At 53.0% G+C, this 17,713-nt stretch overlaps 1 protein-coding gene across 4 annotated transcripts in view; it reads left to right on the forward strand.

Moving 5' to 3' along the window:
* DGKZ (diacylglycerol kinase zeta) overlaps positions 1 to 17,713 on the forward strand; it is a gene marked incomplete at its 5' end in the record, with an annotated part of 47,145 nt that overhangs the window by 6,794 nt on the left and 22,638 nt on the right. For 2 of the 4 annotated variants that reach the window (XM_084208362.1, XM_084208360.1), the window contains 5 exons: positions 1,799 to 1,897; positions 15,235 to 15,343; positions 16,039 to 16,134; positions 16,909 to 16,986; positions 17,311 to 17,367. In XM_084208362.1, coding sequence (XP_084064488.1) covers positions 1,799 to 1,897; positions 15,235 to 15,343; positions 16,039 to 16,134; positions 16,909 to 16,986; positions 17,311 to 17,367 — 439 coding nt within the window. Of the gene's footprint in view, positions 1 to 1,798; positions 1,898 to 6,251; positions 6,368 to 13,634; positions 14,436 to 15,234; positions 15,344 to 16,038; positions 16,135 to 16,908; positions 16,987 to 17,310; positions 17,368 to 17,713 lie in introns of those variants that run through there. The other 2 variants (XM_084208359.1, XM_084208361.1) reach the window with 2 other exon arrangements.

Raw genomic sequence — 17,713 nt, forward strand, 5'->3', positions numbered from 1 at the left:
TGCTGCCCTCTCCTCTTTGTGCCCCCGTGTTAGTGGGAGATTCCTTTGCTGTGTCTCATGGACTGTTGCTGGCTCCCTGACATTATTGCAGGATGCCAGCTTGTGGCAGGCTCTAGTCCCAGCCACACGCAGGGACACCCAGACAGGGTGTGAAAATCCCACCCAGCACCAATAGGTAAGAGCTTAGTGTTTGCCTTTTTCCCAGCTCCATTCACCCTTTCTTTTTTTCCTTGCTTCCCAGCAGCATCTCATCTCTTTGCAGGGCTGGAGCAGCCCTGGCTCCAGCACATGCTATGGCTTTGAAGAAAGTCATGTGTCCCAGCTGGCTGGCCCAAGAAGTCAGGGCAACTAACATAGAGCCTTCTTGCAGAAGGGTTTCACCTCGTTTTGGTGCAGCTTGGCTTCCACAGGAAACGTTTGTTTCAAACTGCCTGTCCCTCACTTGCCATTGTCAGCCCAGGTGTGGATCCAGAGCCAGAGAGCAGGGGGACTCCTTGTTGCCTGCTCCCCACTGGCTGTGGAGGGCCCCACCTCCACTCTAAGACAGGACTCCCCAACGGGTTGAGGATAGAGAATCACAGGGTAGGAGTACGTAAAATGGCCTGTAGCCTCCTCCTGAGCCTCGAGCCTCTGGCTGTGGCCTGTAGCCATCCAAGAGAGGGAGCAGGGGGCAATGCAGATGGCCATGTGCCATCCCCTCCGTATGAAAGTTCCAGCTTGGTCCGATTATCTGTACATCGTCTGGCCTTGCTACCCTGGCTCTGGCCAGGAGCCTTGCAGATCCAGGGCTAAGCCTCTTACTGCCCAAGCTCGAGGTCACCACCGAAGAGGACATCGCGTGGGGCACTCTGGCAGCTAGCACATGGCAGCTGTCACTGCTGAAATGTGGCAGGGGGTGGGGTGGGTGTTCTCTGCAGACATTTTGCACTGATGTGAGCCTGGCAGTTGGCAGGATTATGAAGCTACAGGGCTGCTGTCCTGTGAGAACTGCTGGGAGATTCTCCAGGAGAGGCTGAGGATTCTCCACCTGGGCTCAAACAATGTTACCTGCCCACAAGTTTTCTTGTTGTTTGAATGAGTGAGGAAGCAGATGTAGTGGAGGTGAGTGTCAGAGGGATCCCAAGAATGACACTTCCCATCTGCACTGGGTAACCAAGAGCTTTGCTACCCAGCCCCTGGCTGGTGGTAGTCGGGGCTCCTAAGGGTTGGTGCCCATGCACAAGTGCCAGACAGTTGGGAACAGGTGAACTGCTCTGCCCTGCCCAAACAATACTTCTCTGTGCAAGGCATGGAGAGTGCCTTCATGATTTATTTGAAATTCAAATCCATGCATGGACTCAGCAGTCGGGGTGAAAGAAGGCAGCCAGGAACCAGGCCAGCACAGGGAAGGATGAAGGGAAGCAGGGCTCTCTTTCTGTGCCAGCCTGGCGCTGGTCCCTGAGTGTTGCGCTCTCTTGCAGCTGGCTGGGTTGGGCTGGAGGTGGGCAGTTGGCTGCGTCTGAGCTGGGTTGGGTTAGTATCCCAGACGCAGGAGCGTGGTACTTCATGTTTGCTGACTGGCTCTTTAGGGGAAAACGGTGTTGCTGACTCCAGCTTCATGGGCGTGTTGCCTGCACTGACCATGGCTGACAGCATGGGTGGTGGCACAGGCGCCATTAGAGCCCCTGGGATGGGCAAGTGCCAAGACAAGGGGAGAGCATGTGGTGAAGAGATGGTACTGGGGTGAGGGAGGATAGTGCTGTGAGCTGAGCAGCCAGGCACGTTCATGGCTTGCTGACCACTCTCTTTGTGTCCCTAGACTCCACCTGCCCCACAAAGGTGTCTTCCCTTGTCTCCAGGGCAGCCAGCCCAGCCGATGGGGATCCAGGAGGATAAAGCACCGGCCAGCGGTGTATAAGTATGTGGTATTTTTATTGGCTTGCACAGGCTGTGCAGTCCCAGCAGCTGCTGCAACATTTCTTTTGAAAAGCTCTCCTCCCTCCCACCCACATCTCACCCCACTTCACCCTCTTGTGTCTGTACTAACCAAGGCCACTGAAAGCTGGGCTGTTTGCCTTGTGCCTGTGTCACTAACTTTATTCTAGAGGGCAGTTTGCCACTGGACTTTGATCGACTAACATGGCAGCTTCTGTTTTGCTGGAGTTTGGATTGAAGGTCTGTTGAGCTCTTCCTCCTCTATGTCCTAGCCAGTGTGGGCATGAGCACCTAGACCCAGTGCATGCTGAATGCTTGGAAGACCTAAGGTGACAGCACTGAGGGTGGTTTTGCTAAATGACTAAATTAAATAACAATAAATAATAAAATTTAGCTGAAACAGTCTGAAGTTCAGTAAGCCTATTACTGCCAGAAATGGTGGAAAAACAGGGCCTGGGAGACAATCACCATTGCTGGGATGTAGTTGCTGTGTGGGAGCCAGTTCCTAGGGTAGCCATGGTGTTGGGGCTAGCCATTACCTCACTCACAAGTGCTCCTGAGGAGACGGTGAGGTGGGGACAAGTCCCAGGTTCCATTCCTGGGCTCCCCATGCCTTGGTATTTGTAGAGCAGCACATCAATCTGGTCAGGATTTGGCTGCACATGTGTGAGTGCCACAGTGGAAGACCCTTACTGCTCTTCCTGGCTTCTGCTACACAGTTTCTCTGCATGGTATCCTGCGCTTTACTGAGTTTGCCACTTAGTCTCTTGTTTGTCTGATGTTGTAGGCACAAAAATCTTGTCCCAGGGCTGCTTGGGAGTCCTGTGGTTGGAGGTGTTGGGAGCAAGAGGCCATGTGGCCAGTTAGTGCTCTTCAGAGGGGAGGCAAATGAGTTTTGGAGAGGTCCAAACAGCCGTGGGTTGAACACCAGAGGGCACGGTCGCTCTTCGGAGCTCTGGTGCTCTGCTGTGCAACTCCAGCCCTTTCCCTGCAGCTGACTTCAGCTGGGTGTTGTGACATGTCCCTTCTGCGGGGTTGCTGGCCTTGACTCATCGCTCCTGGTTTTGCTTTCCTCCCTTCTGCAAGAAAGGGATTGGCAAAGCATCTGATAGAGCTTTTTTTATGCTGCTGTGGCTGAAGTGGCTGGCAAGCTTGATGGTTTAAACTGGTCAGCTTCTGTCGTGGGCTGGCTGATGCTCAGAGGCAAGCCTCCAGCCAAGGCAGCTGTCAGCCAACTCCCCACTGCACAGGCTTGTGTGTCCTGGTACCACAAGAGCCTCATAATGGCAGCCACCCAACTTCTGCACCTGGAGTCTAGGTCACTCCTCCCACACAGCAAGTCTCTGGAGCACCCAATGTCTCTGTGGGCATGAGAGGAGAGGAGGAGCCAAGAAACTCAGGAAGCAGGGCAAGGCAGCCCTGTGTTGCTGGTCTGTGCTAAAGTGCTAGTCCATTCAAGGAAGGGAGACAGTGGTCTGCTCTCTGCATTGGCATTGCTTCTTCCCCTCTCTGAAGGATGATGGGAGAAAAAAGCCCATCAGTGATTCTGGCAGATGTGGGGATATTAGGATGAAAGAAGAAAAGGAAGCACATAAGACCAGATATGCTGAAGGCATTTAGAACAAAAAGGCTGGAGGAGAAAAAACCCCAACTTTTCCTCCTGCCCTCCCATTTGTTGCAGTGGGACAAGCTGACATAAAGCAAAACCAAGAAATAATAGATTTAACATTGTTAAAAGGAGTTAGTTCAATTTTGATGTGAGATACAGGAGAAAAATACTTAGTCACTTGCTGGCATGAGGTGAAAAAGTGAAACCAAAGGTTAGACTTGATATCACTAACAGGGTCACAGTTAACAAATGCCACTTGTGTGGCATGTCAGCATGTGCTTTGCTTAGTCACAGGGTCATAATGAAGGCTTGGGAGGTGTCTTTCCTGTCTCAGGCTTTGTGGTGTAGAGAGATCACTGGGGACTGGGTTTCTCAGGGATGCTGAGCAGTTCTCCCCCTTGCAGACAACTGCAGGGGCTGCCACTTGTGATGTGGTTTCACGTGCGTGGGACCAGGATCTCCTCACATGGAAAGTCTTGCTCAGGGCTGCGTAGGCCTGGGGAGACTCTTGGCCTGGAGCAGTGGTTTCTGCTTGAACACAGCAGACTGAAACCTGTGACAGCAGCTTTGGGAGCTGCTGGTGTTCGTCACAAACCATTCTCCTGTCTGCATGTTAACAGGCTGAGGGCTTACTAAGTTGTGGGAGTAGGAGGAGAATGGCACCAAGCTTTGCATGACTGAATTTGGGGAGAGGGCTCTTAGGCTTCCTGTTCCTGCTGCCTCCACGGACTTGGAGAATTAATGCCCTGGTCTCTTGGTGGTCAGATTGGCTTGGAAGGGATTTTGGGGCTACCTGGAATCCACCGTGGTCACCTTTCCATGGTGTTTCCATTGGAAAAAATGGCTGTTTCCACTTGTCAGTCTAGGTCCTGCCAGCCCAGGAGGGAGATAGGATTGTGGTGATTGTGAGGAGTAGCAAGTGGTATCAGCAGGAGTCTCTGCTATGCATAGACCGCAGGGGACAGGAAGAGCAGAGTGGGCCTGGGGCAGTTGGAGAGAAGCTGGAAGCTTAAACCCTCCCTGGAAATGTTCAAGGCCAGGCTGGATGGGACTCTGAGCAACCTGGTCTAGTGGAAAGTGTTCCTGACTATGATAGTGGGGTTGCAGTGAGATGCCCTTTAAACTCTCTTCAAATCCAAATTATTTTGTGATTCTGTGCTAAGCTTCCTTGGCTGGAGGTGGGGCTAGCAAGCTACCACACATATCTCTTATCAGGCTACTTTGCTCTGAATGATTGACTAGTTGCAGCACAATTTTAATTTTGTCTTTGATAAAACATCCTGCCAGTCCCAGTAAGTGAGTCTTAACAATGATGGACTGGGACCTGTTCCTAGAGGCCCTTCTGCACCTGGCAGCATAGCTGTCCTGAGGCTGTGACGGTGCTGGGACCTGGTTGACCGCTAGTGGCAGCTGGCTCTTTCCTGGCTGTGGGAAGGGAATTCTGAAGGATGTGTAGATAGCCTGTGTAGGGAAGGAGGCAGAATTTTCCATCCTTCATCAGCTGGCAGTTTTGAGGTCAGAGAGAGCTGACTGAAGTTAACACCTCCTGCCTGCCCTGGGTATCTCCAGCTCCCTTTTCTCTCTGGTGTTGTGAGAAAAGGGCTGAATGAAATGCTCAGCAGCTTTGGCAATGGACAGATTCGTTCATGTGTCCTCCCCAGCCCTCTCTCCCACTGATTCACAAAGGCCTCTTGCTCTTTCTGCCATGATGGAGATGACAGCAATGGTGGTAGCTCAGCCTTTGGGCCTGGCTACCCTCTGTGAACAGCTTTCAAGACACCCATCGGGGAAGGCAGCTGGCTGCCTTTACCATACTGGCTGCAGCCTCTGTGACATTTTGTTATGATTGTGTTACTGTAGTCCCGCTCCAGGCCCCAAGGAGCACTGGGCACCGTCCAAACACACACACATTCCTACACACAGAGGAGAAGAGCTGTCTAATTTTAGCCATGACATGTAGGCGAGGGGAAGGGGAGGCAGGAGGGGGCAGGGTATGAGAGCACAAGATTTCAGCTGCAGCCACCCGCACTGACTCACTCACTACAGCCTCTGTGTGACGGCTGTGCGTGGCTATCAGCTCTCATTGCCTGGGTAAATGTCTGAAATAACGGCGGCATCATAGAGTGAGCTGGCCTTTGGCGTGACCTTTCCTTCATCTTTGCAGAGACCAAAGAGGAGATGGGTTTTGTGGCCCCAAAAGGGAGATGGTTGTGTTTGGCTGGGAGCAGGTCCCTAGAGGCAGCTGGGGAACCCAGATAGTGGTGAAGCATGACGGGGAAGTCCCCAGGCTGGCTATGAGAGGTCCCTTGGAGGGTTTTCACGATGAGGGAAGACACAAAGCTCCTGAGACATCTGTGGAGCCTGCCTGGACCAAAGACTAACTCAGAAGCAAGTTACCTCCTGTGCATGAAGACAGGCTCTCCGTGGCTGGCGGCTTGACTCTCATCAGCCATACAAACCCCTTTATCCAAGTTCCAAGGAGGCAGGAGAGAATTGCCACTTTGGCGTGTTCTCCCTGTGTCCTCCTGCCGCCACTGCCAGGGAAGCTGCGCCATCCGCGCAGTTGGAGTGTTTGGAGAGCGACTGGTGCCGTGGGGACCCCTCTCTTTCCGGGCCCGCTGTGGTGCATGCGCCTGTGGCTGGGGGTGAGCTGGCCTCGGGGCTGCTCGGAGAGGAAGTGCAGTTAGCTATTTTAACGAGAGAAGCAGTGTGGGGAGGAGCGGAGGGAGAAGCCAAGCGCTCTCTCCAAACTAGGACTCAGTAGGGGAGGGCTGGCCCGCTGCTGCGGCGCAGCCACTGCCGCCCACTCGGCACCTGCAGGACCCCTGCACCGCTCCGGATCAGGTCACAGGGGCTTTTTCCCACTATCTCCCCTTTCTTTGTCCTGCTCGTCCCTCTCCTTCACGCTTGCTGCTTTTGTTTGTGCTGGGTGGGGGATGGGAGGGGACCTGGGGGGAGAGACAGCCCTTAGTTTGTAGGTATGGCATTTGGTTCCAGACCGCTATGAAGGGCAGGGGGACCAGACCCCAGAGTTATCCCCAAGACTCTCAACTTTGCTTCTGTCGAGCACTGTTTGCTGCCAGAGCCTGAAGCAAAGCTGATCCACAGCAGTCCCCAGGGCTCAGGCGAGGGGTCTGCAAAACACAGCCACCGTGGCACTCAGTGGTGCTTGGCTGCTGTTTCTGTGGGGTTGCCCTGCCAGTGGTGTATTTCCAGCCACCTGTTCTGCTGCTTTTGTCCTGCCAGTCCATGTGGCATGGGGGTGGCAGCTGGAAATCTGCAGGTTGCAGAGGACAGGGAGCTAGCCTGTGCCTTGCCAGGGCCCTCAGTCCTCAGTCACTTTGCTTTGGAATAGTTTAGGAAAGCAGGACAGATTGTGGACTCCTGGTATATCCTCTGGTGCTGGTGGCACTGTGATTCCCTGCTTATGCCAGGAGCAGTGGAATGCCCTTTCTGATCCCTGCTGTGGGCTGGAGGGAGGCGTGTGAGTCCCATCTTTCTGGTTAGTGATCAATGCATGTTGTGGAGTGCCTGAGGTTTTCTTGACTTTGCTTTGGGAGGTGCAGAGACTTACTAGCCCTGGGAATCACTGCCTGTGTTCTGTATCTGCCACACTGCAGCTTTATTGTTACACAAGGTTCATCGCCGTGGGGCTGCTGCCCTGGGCAGACACAGTGTATTGCCCTGCCTGGGGCAGCACTGTGGCCAGTAGTAATTTCTGTGCCAGGATTTTGTCCTTGTGTGCTGGGGAAAAACTCTGGGGCTGCTCTGGGAGTTTGGATCCAACAGCTGGGCTGTGGGACTGGCCACACTTTAAATATCGCGTCCCTCCTTGTGAGGAACAGAGCTGTGTGTACTGAACGAGGGGACCACCACTGGGCGTGATAATGGGAATCTGCAAAAGAAACCATGGTCTGAGTACCTAAACCACCAGGACACCCTGGCTGAGGCCCCTGCTGCCTGGCTTCATGCATGTCACTCTGGAAAGGAAGCTCAGAGAGAGAGAGAGAGAAGAAACTCTCCAGCTCCTTCCCAGCCTGCATTGCTGGTCCTGCTGATGGGACCAAAATAGAAACTGTGTGGCCAGCCTCTCCCCCAACCCCTGATGTGCCTCAGCCCCAGCACCATGGGTGACGTCTCCATGAGTCCAGGGCTCACCCTCTGCGCTTCAGCCCTGGTTAATTCGTGGCTCAAGGCTGTCAGTCTTGCTGTTCAGCTCCTTAGCCAAATGCAGCAACAGATTGTTTACATCAGTGCTGTCAGGTTTCTTGATTGCCAGGAGGCAGATTATTTACTGTACAGGCATATAAACTTCATAACATTATGATGGTGGAAAGTTGTCAAGGGATATAAATGCCCAGAGTCAGCCCAGGAGGCTCCAAGGAGATGGTTTTAGTTTAAATTAAGATAAAACACTGTCTTCCATGGATTTTGGGAGGGAAATCACATTGTTGTAATGGGAACATTACTCTGAATGTTAGGGCTGGCAAACTCTTCACTTTATGAGGTCTCTGTTGAGGATCTGAGCTACTCTGGCAGATGTGCCTTAAAACAGATCTCACGTGTGCCCTGAGAAGGTGGTGAAAAAGGAGATGGCACCATGGCATCATGCAGAGCTTGGGGTGAGATGGGATGGAGCTGCCACGAGAAGGGTGTTGGGAAAATGCTAGGAACTGTATAAAAAGTCTCAGTCCCTTCTGCTCCCAGTCTGTCCCCCAAGGCAGCTGCCAGTCCTTGGTGTTGCATCTATCACTCTTGCTCATTCGAAGAAAGCATCTTAGAAGTTGTATCTCCTCCCTGTGGTGTTCCCAGCTCCTGACTGGCTGTGAGTTGTGCTCTTGCTCAGCCAGTACAAGATGGATACAGAGACTCAACACTGATATAGCTGCCTGTCCCTTGTGAAGCAGTGCTGTCCTGGGACCTCCAGGCTGGCCACCCAGAGTGCCCAGTGACACTGATAGTCTTCTGAGCAAGTTGGCAAACATGCTTAGATGTTGTTGGGGTGCCTTGCTCTCATGCCCATGCCCAGTAGCCTTGACAGGGACCTCTGTGCATCACGTGCAGGGACCTCAGGGACCACAGGGCTGGGAGGAGGTCCTTTGCAGCTGCATGCATCTGACCACCAGATGGTTTCGAAGCACTTGCCTTGCTTTCTTACTAGCAGAGAGGTCCGAACTAACCTTGATCAGGCCCAGGACTCACTGAGAGGTAAGCTGAGGTGTGTTGCCCTCTGAGTACCCTGCTAGGATCAGAAACTGGCTTCTGCAGCTTGGAGGGGCAACCTTACAGTTGCAGCAGTAATCCCCTCCTCTGCAAAGTGACATTGCAACTGAGGATGTCCTTGTTCTGGGAATACCATGCTCCTGCATCTCAGAAGCCTGGAAGTGGCCCATATAGGTGGTGGCACTTGTTGCAGTAGGTCAAATGTATGAATCCTAAAATAGATGAGCATAGCCCATAGCTATGCTCATCTCTCATGCTGCTTTGAAAGGCTCATGGCTTGGATGGAGTCTCCCCATCCCTGTGCTGGGGGGAGCCCCATCTCCTTGCTTATACCGGACCCGGTGTGGGGTAGCTCCTGACTTGGTTTTATTTGTATGATGGTAGGAGAGATGACAGCTGGAATGGAAATTCTGAGTAGAAAAAAAGTGCACAGTATGGGAACTTGCTGATTACTGCACAGCTCACTGCAACCAAAGCCTGAGGGCTGCACCACATCTTGACCAGCATTTTCCTTTCCCCATCTGGCAGGAGGGCACCTTCCTCAGCAGACCTCATCTGTGCAGGTTCCTCTTGTAAGGTCAGAAAAGCCTGCTGGGGAGTCCCAGGGAGAGGAGAGGTCGGTGGTGATGTTTGGGAAGCAGGACGGAAGAGAGAGGGGACAGGATCTCAGCAGGGGTGGTGTAAGGACAGTAGCATACATGGGAAGATTGAGTATCAGAGCACTGAAAGAGCATTGTGGGTTGTGCAAGCTTGTGATGGAAACACAGGCTGAAGGCAGCCAGTGGTGTTCCAGCAGTGTGGGAATGAACAGCAGCTCTCTGGATGGGCTCCTGTGTCCCTCAGTCCCTCCAGTGCCCAGGCAGGGAGGTGGCAGGGGAGAAGCCCAGGAGATCTTGCTGTCACACAGGAGTGCCTATTAATAACACACTTTCCTTGTGGCTGATCTGTATGAGTCAAGTGTCTTTGCTAGGAGAAGACAGCTTGTAAACTGAAGTGGGCTCCTGCTCAGACTCTGCCACTTCTAGTGCCACAGCAGCTCCCCAGCACCCACAGCTAGCCAGGATGCAGGAATCCAGCCAGCTGCCATCAGGACAGGTGCTCGTCATGGAACGGGGCGAAGCTCTCTGACTTGTTTCTCTGGTAGTCCCGTGGTTGGAAAAAATGCTTTCCAGTTGACTAATTGGAGGTTTGCTGAAAGGTCAGGAAGAGCTGATGGTATTATTATGTCCAGACTTCTCTGTGGCTCACGGCTTGTGCATTTAGTATCAGCAATGTCCTGCAGTAGGGTCCTTTTGCCTCCTTTGGTGCCAGGAGAGGGGTGCCAGATTTGTCACAGTATGAAGGTAACCAGATTCTCTTTGTGATATGGGCAAAGATTATGTCATGAGGGACACTGCATGTTTAACCCTAAGGGTCAGCCTGTCTGGATGTGGAACCACCATCACCAAATGAGAGATAGCTGCTGGATATCTGGAGAGATGTCTCCATAACAGCTGATTCACAAGCTCTGTGTCCACTGCAGTTACAAGATGCAAGTTCTTCCTCTTTAATCCCTGCTGTGCTTTCCAAGGGTGTTTAGATCTTGATGGGACATGTTCCTGCTTCAGCAGTATCTCTGCACTGAGGCCAGGCAGGGTGTGGAGGATGCTTTGAGGAGCCTAGTAGTAAAAAACACCCCACCTTTCAAGAGCTCGGGTTGCAGGTCATGAGCAGACTAGAGCTGCTGTCTCCTTCCTTATTCACAGAAGGAGATTGAAATGACAGTGTGTATCTGCTCATAAGTAGAGTTGACATCCCAGTACATGCAGCAGTACTTCCTTACTTTGCACCCTGCAAATGCCAGGCTGCCTGGATCCAGCCTCCTTACCTAACGAAGCCGAGTAATGTGCTCTGCAGAGCAGCCACAGGTGCTGGCTCCTCTCCATCTTTTCTCAATGACAAACAATGGAGATGCCAGAAATGTGGTGGTGTTAGGCCTGGGGCTTCCAAGGCTTAGCTCTTTTCGGGCTCCTCTCTGCCTACTGCATGGTTCCCCAGCTGCTCTGCACGCAGCTCTGCTAATGCATATCAACCATGGGCAGCCCTAGCAGTTCGTCCATCTGCTCCACCAGCAGCAGCTCTCACACCTGCAATACACCATTTGGAGCTCAGGTTGGAAGTGAGATGCAAGAGGTGGGGGGATATGTACACCCAGCATATCTGAGCTGCCACATGCTGCTGTCATGGGCTGTCAGATGGCAATCTTGTAATAACCTTCACCACTGGTGGTCAGAGCTTGGTTCCACATGCCATTTACAGACAGCCCTGAAGATAAAAAGGTCCGCAGTGAGCTAGTGCTCAAACATAAATGTCAAACCAAGGTTGTTGTAGCAGATTTCCTCACGAGACTGGTGCAAAAAGGAAGGAAGCTGTGTTAAGAGATCTTCCTGCCCACAGCAGCAACACAGTAAGCGGTGGAGCAGCTTTGTGCTGGTGGAATATCTGGGGTGGGAGGAAACAGCCATTCAGATCATTAGAGGTGCCTTTGGTCAGTACCACGAGCTAAAGCTGGCCAAAAAGGGTCTGTTGCAATGTGCCACATCCTGTGTTCTTGCTTGTGTTTTTTAGTATGTTTTATTTGTTCAGACAATTTTTACTACCTGTTGGTGATGATGCTTATTGGCAGCCATCTGAACATGATCCATCCAGCGTGTGCCAAGTGGCCACAAAGGCCAGCAGTATCCTGGTCTGTGTCAGTAAGTGCGGCCAGCAGGACTGGAAAGTGACTGTTTCTCTGTACTCAGCACTGGTGAAGCGACACCTCGAGTGCTGTGTCCAGTTTTTGGCCCTCCTCCTGTCACTGAGATGCTGGAGCACATCCAGAGGACAGTACAGCTGGTGAAGGGTCTATGGAACAAGTCTTAGGAGGAATGTCTGAGGAAGCTGGAGGGTCATGGGAGACCTTTTTGAGCTCTATAACTTCATGAGAGGAGGTTGTAGCAAGGTGTGGGGTCAGTCTCTTCTCCCAGGTAACAAGTGATAAAACAAGAGGAAATGGCCTCCAAGTGTACAGGGAAAGTTTAGATTCTCTGATTCTATGCTGTTTACTGTGTATACAGATATCATCTTGCAGATAATATGGAGAAGGGTACATGAATGGAGCACTGCAGTGTTGGGAACAGGCTGGAAGCAGAGTCATCAGCAAAATGCTGATGCCCTCTGCAAAGCTGCATGGGCCTTGGGTGGATTGAACCTTCTGGTGACCAAGTACCTGCCTGCATTGCTTGCAGTGGTAGGACTTGAGAAATACTTCTGAGGAGGTGATGCTTTGGCTTTGCTTTCAGTTCAGCCAGGCTTTAGCTGCCCTGATGCTGCTCTCTGGAGACCATTGCCTTCCTTCCTTCCTTCCTTCCTTCCTGCCTCCTTCCCTCCTTTCCTCACTCGTCCCTCCTTCCCCTACATTACTGAGTACAGGCATGGTGATAAGCCTATAGAAACTGAAGAGCTGGCTTCCTTGTCTGCAAGGGTGGAGGAGACCAAACCAAGCCTTGTCTTTTCCAAGAATACAAACTCACCTTTGTAGTCATCTATTAAAAAGAGGTACAGCCCAATGGACTGCTTGTGCTACCAGCACTATCAAAAGCTTCATTTGGTCCAGAAGATAAAACCTATGTCCCATCTTTAATGCATTTCCCAAATAAACAGGGAAGAAGCTTCTGATAAATTCACCTGTTTGTGTGGGCCTTGAGTCATTAAAAGTTTGGGCCAGAGTGATCTCCTGAAGTTTCTCTGATATTACTGATCCATAAGAATGTAAAAGAGCATGGGAAGAGGGGAAGATAGAAGAAGGGGAGGAGATGTCACTCTTTGTGGTGAGCAGCATGACCATGCTCTCGTGGTGGGTAGAGGAGATGCCTTGCACAGCATGGAAATCTTTGAGTGGTGGTGGTGGTGGTGGCTTGTGTTTGCTTGCAGGCTGCCCTGATCGAGTCTCCTGCCTTGGGAACAATTGAAGAAAAGAAGTTTGCTTCTACCAAACTATGGGTTTTAGTGGGTTTTTTAAAGTTGGCCTTGAATAAATCCTCTAGCAGCTGAAGAGAGGTGGCAGCTGGAGGGAAATGAAGCACTGTCTCTGGAGGAGGGGAGGACTGGAGCTAGCTCCTTCCACTCAGGCCTTGTGTGCTGAGCCACTGCCACTGAAAGTGTTACAGCACCTTCCACCCGTGACTTTGAACAGACTGCTGCAATGTCCAGGCAGCCTGTCAAGTTTGAGAGCTGGGCAGGGAAAGCATGAGCTTTCCATAAAGCTCTTTCTCCCATAAGAGGGAAGTTTTCCTTAGGACAGATGGGATGATACTCCTAACTCTCCTCTCCAACCTCTCCTGCTCCAGCCTCACCCAGCTTCCAGCTCTCCCATACCTCTTCTACCAAATTTTCCTGCCCTGGTTTTACTGGCCTGATCGATTTTCTTCTGTAGGACTCACAAGGGCTTAATTTCAATTTGCTACAAATTTGGTGAGACTGATACCTAGCTAAAGTGGTTCCTGTGTGGAAACCAGGTGGATCAGCATCAGGAGAGTGGTAAGGGTAATGGAGGTGCCAGGGCTGATTGGCACCTCGGGGTGCACAGGGGTTCGATTTAGTGGACTGCAAGGAATGCAGAGGGTCCTGGCTAGGTGGTGACACCTGCCCTGCTGTTGCAGCCTTCTGGGCTGAGCTGTGAGACTCATGGAGGAGTAAAGCTGTGGGGTGCAACGCTACTACATGCCTCAGGTGGCATTGCCACGTCTCTCACTCCCTGCTTCAGCCCTCTAACCCTTGCTTCCCACTGTCCCCCTGCCCTGACAAACACAGCGTGGCCTGGGACTCATAGGGGAGCCTACTTAATCCCTGGTCTCTGTGTTAACAGCCACCATCCGGATGCAATGGAAACCTTTTTTAGGCGGCACTTCGGGCGGAAGGGGCTGCGGCGCACCAGCGTGGTGGCTGTGCCCACGGGCAAGGCCAGGCGTCGCTCCCAGGCGGGGCTGCCCTCCGCCTCGCTGGCCCAGTGCCGCCGTGGCTCAGGCACCCCAGCGCCATCCCTCTCCTGCCTGGGCCTGGTCCGGCGTCCCGGCACACGTCGCCGCTCCAGCACCACACCGCCCTGCCTCAGCCCCAGGTTTGCCGTGCAGAAGAAGCGCGGAGGCCAGGCAGAAGCCATTGAGGCCCAGCTGCTGGGCCCCACTGTCCTCCTGGCCAGCCTCGTTCCCACGGGCGAGGAGGGGGTCAGGGCTCACTGCACTGACAGCTCCACGTCTGAGTCTCCAGAGGATGGTGGTGCAGCAGCAGGAGCTGAGCAGGGCCGGCACGGGCATAGTGCTGAGGAGATGTGGCTGGCCATGCTGCCCCAGCTGCGGCCGCTCCAGGCGGGGCTGCTGTCGCGGGGCCCCCGCTGCCTGCGGCGCGCCTCCTCCCACCGCCTGCCCACCGAGGCCCTGCACGGCCGGGCTGCCTACGGCCTGCCGGGCCGCTATCGCCGCCTCAGCCAGCGCCGGCGCTCCAGCGATGCCCCTCAGCCTGGGCTGCTCCCCTCCGGCCACCCACAGCTGCTGGCCCGGCACTGTGCAGGAGTGGCTGGAACCAAGTGCCCCTCTGCCACCCTTGTCAAGGGTTTGGGACCGGAGCCCACCTGCCGCACCACCCCGGACGGCTGGAGCCCCCGGCTGCTGTATGTATGGTGGCAGCGTGTAAGCAGGCAGTGCCTGGGAGGGGAGAGGGGGAGTGCAGACCAAGGTTTGGTGGGGAAGGAGGAAAGAGACTCAGCGCCGTTGGCCCTGGCTGCCATTGGTGTCCTGAAGTGCTGCCGGCATACCATAAGCATCTTCCACTTGGGCCCATGCTGCCACCGATGCTCTTGGTGCAGTTCCTGGGGCTTGTGGGTGTCCTCTCCTGCCAGGCTGGGACCAGAGCAATGTGGTAGGCCTGGTTACTGGCTGGAGATGCACGCTTTCTCCTCTTGGTTGGAATTCCTGCTCCTTTCCTCCACCCTAGCACATTTGGGAGAAGCTCACTAGCCCCAAACAAAACGCTGCTTTTATTCCGGCCAGTTTTACTGGTCCCTGGAAACAGCCCAGGCTCTGAGATGCCTGAGAGATGCAAGGGGACTGTTGGACAGGTGTTCTTGATTGCTGCAAAGGCAGTCCCACCACTGCAGCTCCATGGACACTCTCAGGGTGTTTTACAATGGAGCTCTTATCCCTGAGGGCATTAACCTAGCAGGGCCAGACTGTGCCTTTTGTTGGGTACAGGCTGTCTAGCTGAGCTGTCAGCAATGTGGCCAGTACCTCTTCATCCCACAGGACTTTTTCACAGAAACAGGTGCTTTTCAGCCACCTGGGATGGAAATTCATCTCATTTCCAGCCACTTGGTCCTGAGGAGGCTTTTCTGCTCCAGCCTCACATTGCATCTTAAAAGCAGGTTGTGCTTTGCATATATATTTAATAGCCAGCCCTCCTTTGTCTTCCAGGAAAGCTATTGCCAAATCGAGTCTCCAACACATGGTAGCCCAGCCAAACCCGGCGCTAGCCTTGAGGAGTGACTCAGAGAGGCAGATATGCAGCACTGTGGATTGGAGCGTAAGTTGTACTGTATTTTGCTGGGCATTGCATGGAATGGTCTCTTGGCCAAGAAGCAGCAGGCTCTTCCCTGGGTTGAGGCTTCCCAGGTGACTGACTTTGACACATTTATGGCCTCTCCCACTGCCACCATCTGTGCTCCTGGCAGCACTACTTGATGCTGCAAGAGAGAGAGACTGTGGAGGCACAGGTGGTTCCTGGAGGGATGGCATAACTACTCCACTCCCAGCTTTTCTGCTTCTGACAGCCAAGATCTGTTGGCTGGGGCCAAGCAACAGGAGTAAGCCCCTGCTCCTTAACAGGCAATGCCCCACAGGTTTTAAGCTGCACGTTCAAACTGTAGAACAGAAGCTGGTTCAGGAGTGTCCCCTGCATTGAGTTTGCCCTGATGCCTCCTCTCGGGATGATGAAAACAGCTCTGCTGTTCAGGATACTACAACTTGTTTGTAGGTCTTGGAGTTGGTTTCCTGGGGCCCTCTTGTTTACAACAGTTGGGCCATGGCAGTAGTTTTCTGAGGTTTCCTCTCTCCAGATGTCCCTGGCTGTTGCATGCATCTTGTCTCCTGGCCTCCACCTAGCTCCAACCTCCCACCCCCAGCATTGTCCAGTATCTGGTCCCTTGCACAAAGTATTTTAGGGGCTTGGTTGCCTCTCTGGGGGTGCTCTCAGAGCTTGTGTTGTCTTGTGTGTTTCAGGAGGCTGCGGTCTATGGGGAGCACATCTGGTTTGAGACCAATGTCTCTGGGGACTTCTGCTACGTTGGGGATCAGAACTGCATGGCAAAGCTTCTGGTGAGTCACCTGGGGCCACAAACCTGGCTGTGCTGTCACCTTATGGGGAGACCACAGAGACCACACTGCTGCTGCTGCTGCTGCTGCTGCTGCTGCTGCTGCTGGGGGACATGCAGGGGTCTGGGGACCTGCTGAGGCAGGGACTGTGTTCCTCCTGCCTCTGCATACCCGAGGGCCTAGTCCCCAGTTTCTGCCAATGCTGGTTCTCAGTTTGCAATTGGAACGTGGGAACCTGATGCTGGGCTGCCATTTACCTGGAGGGTTCCAGAGAGAGGCTGTTGGTATTCCACACCCTTGGAAGAACAATCTGAATCCAAGACCTTTCAATAGAGGAGAAAAGCAGGCTCTGGAGGCCCAGGCCTGTTGCCTCCTGCCCCTGCAGTCCTCCCTCCCAGTTTGTAGGCTCAGTCCTGCTCGTGGTGCAAAACATGGAGCACTGATGGCCACCCTCTGCTTGCCATCCTGCAGGTGCCTCCCAGACCATCTTCCATGGTGCTCTCAGGCAGTGTCAGAAAAAGACAAGGACTGCAGGACAGGATAGCAGGGAAAGTACCTCCCTGCTGTGTCCCAGACTTGAGAACATCTGCTATAGGCACATGTTTAGACTTCTTCACTAGACAAGAAGTCTAGGTTGTATCTAACTTTACAACAGGACTTGTTCTGTATCCCAGTACATAAGAAGGAGGTATGATGGGAGGCTGAGCTTGCCGGGCTCGGAACACTGCATATTTTCATTCACATATTTATTTTTTCTCCCCTTTTCTTACCCTTCAGCAAAAACCTCTCTCCAGGCGCAAGTGCGCAGCCTGCAAGATCGTAGTGCATACATCCTGCATCGAACAGCTGGAGAAAGTGAGTAGAGCCTGTTAAACCCTCCCTGCAGCTTGCAAAACTGTAGCAGCCTTTTCTTGGGCAGTTAAACCCAAGAAGATTGGGGAACTGCAATGTGTAATTGCAGAGAGGGATCTTCTGAGGAGACAGTACCAAAATGAGGACCTAGTGATAAGATTGGGACCCCAGGGCCCATTTTGTTCGGTAACTGAGACATGTGAGGGTTTTGTGGCGAGTACCAAACAACTCCAGAGGTTCTGAACCTTACTGTAGTGCAGCAAATTCTAGTAGAATTCCTTCAGGTATGATGGTTTTACTGTTTCCTCTCGTGTGTTCTTCCTACAGATAAGTTTCCGCTGCAAGCCTTCCTTCAGGGAGTCAGGATCCCGGAACGTACGGGAGGTGAGAGATGTGCCTTGGACTCTGCCCACATCTGCATCTCCCATTTCCAGTTTGGTGGTAAAGACACCAGATGCTGCCAGTGTGTTGCCCATCCAAGTGGAGGCATTGTGTTCCTTCCTGCTCCAAGGGGGTGGTGCCATAAAAGGGATGTTTCTTTGCAGGGCAGCAGCACAGACTGGGTATGACGAGTGAGGAGTTTGCAGGCAACAGATGCAGAGCATCTGGTGGTTTGCATGTTCTGAATATGCATGGGAGGAACCTACAGACAGTGTTTTTTGGGAGAAATTTTGCCCCTTGTGTTGGGTCCTCAGGCACATAGATGAGGCTGTGGCAAACAGCAGGTCCC

This window comes from Fringilla coelebs, assembly GCF_963513975.1.
Source record: "Fringilla coelebs genome assembly, chromosome: 6".
Taxonomy (NCBI): Eukaryota; Metazoa; Chordata; class Aves; order Passeriformes; family Fringillidae; genus Fringilla; species Fringilla coelebs.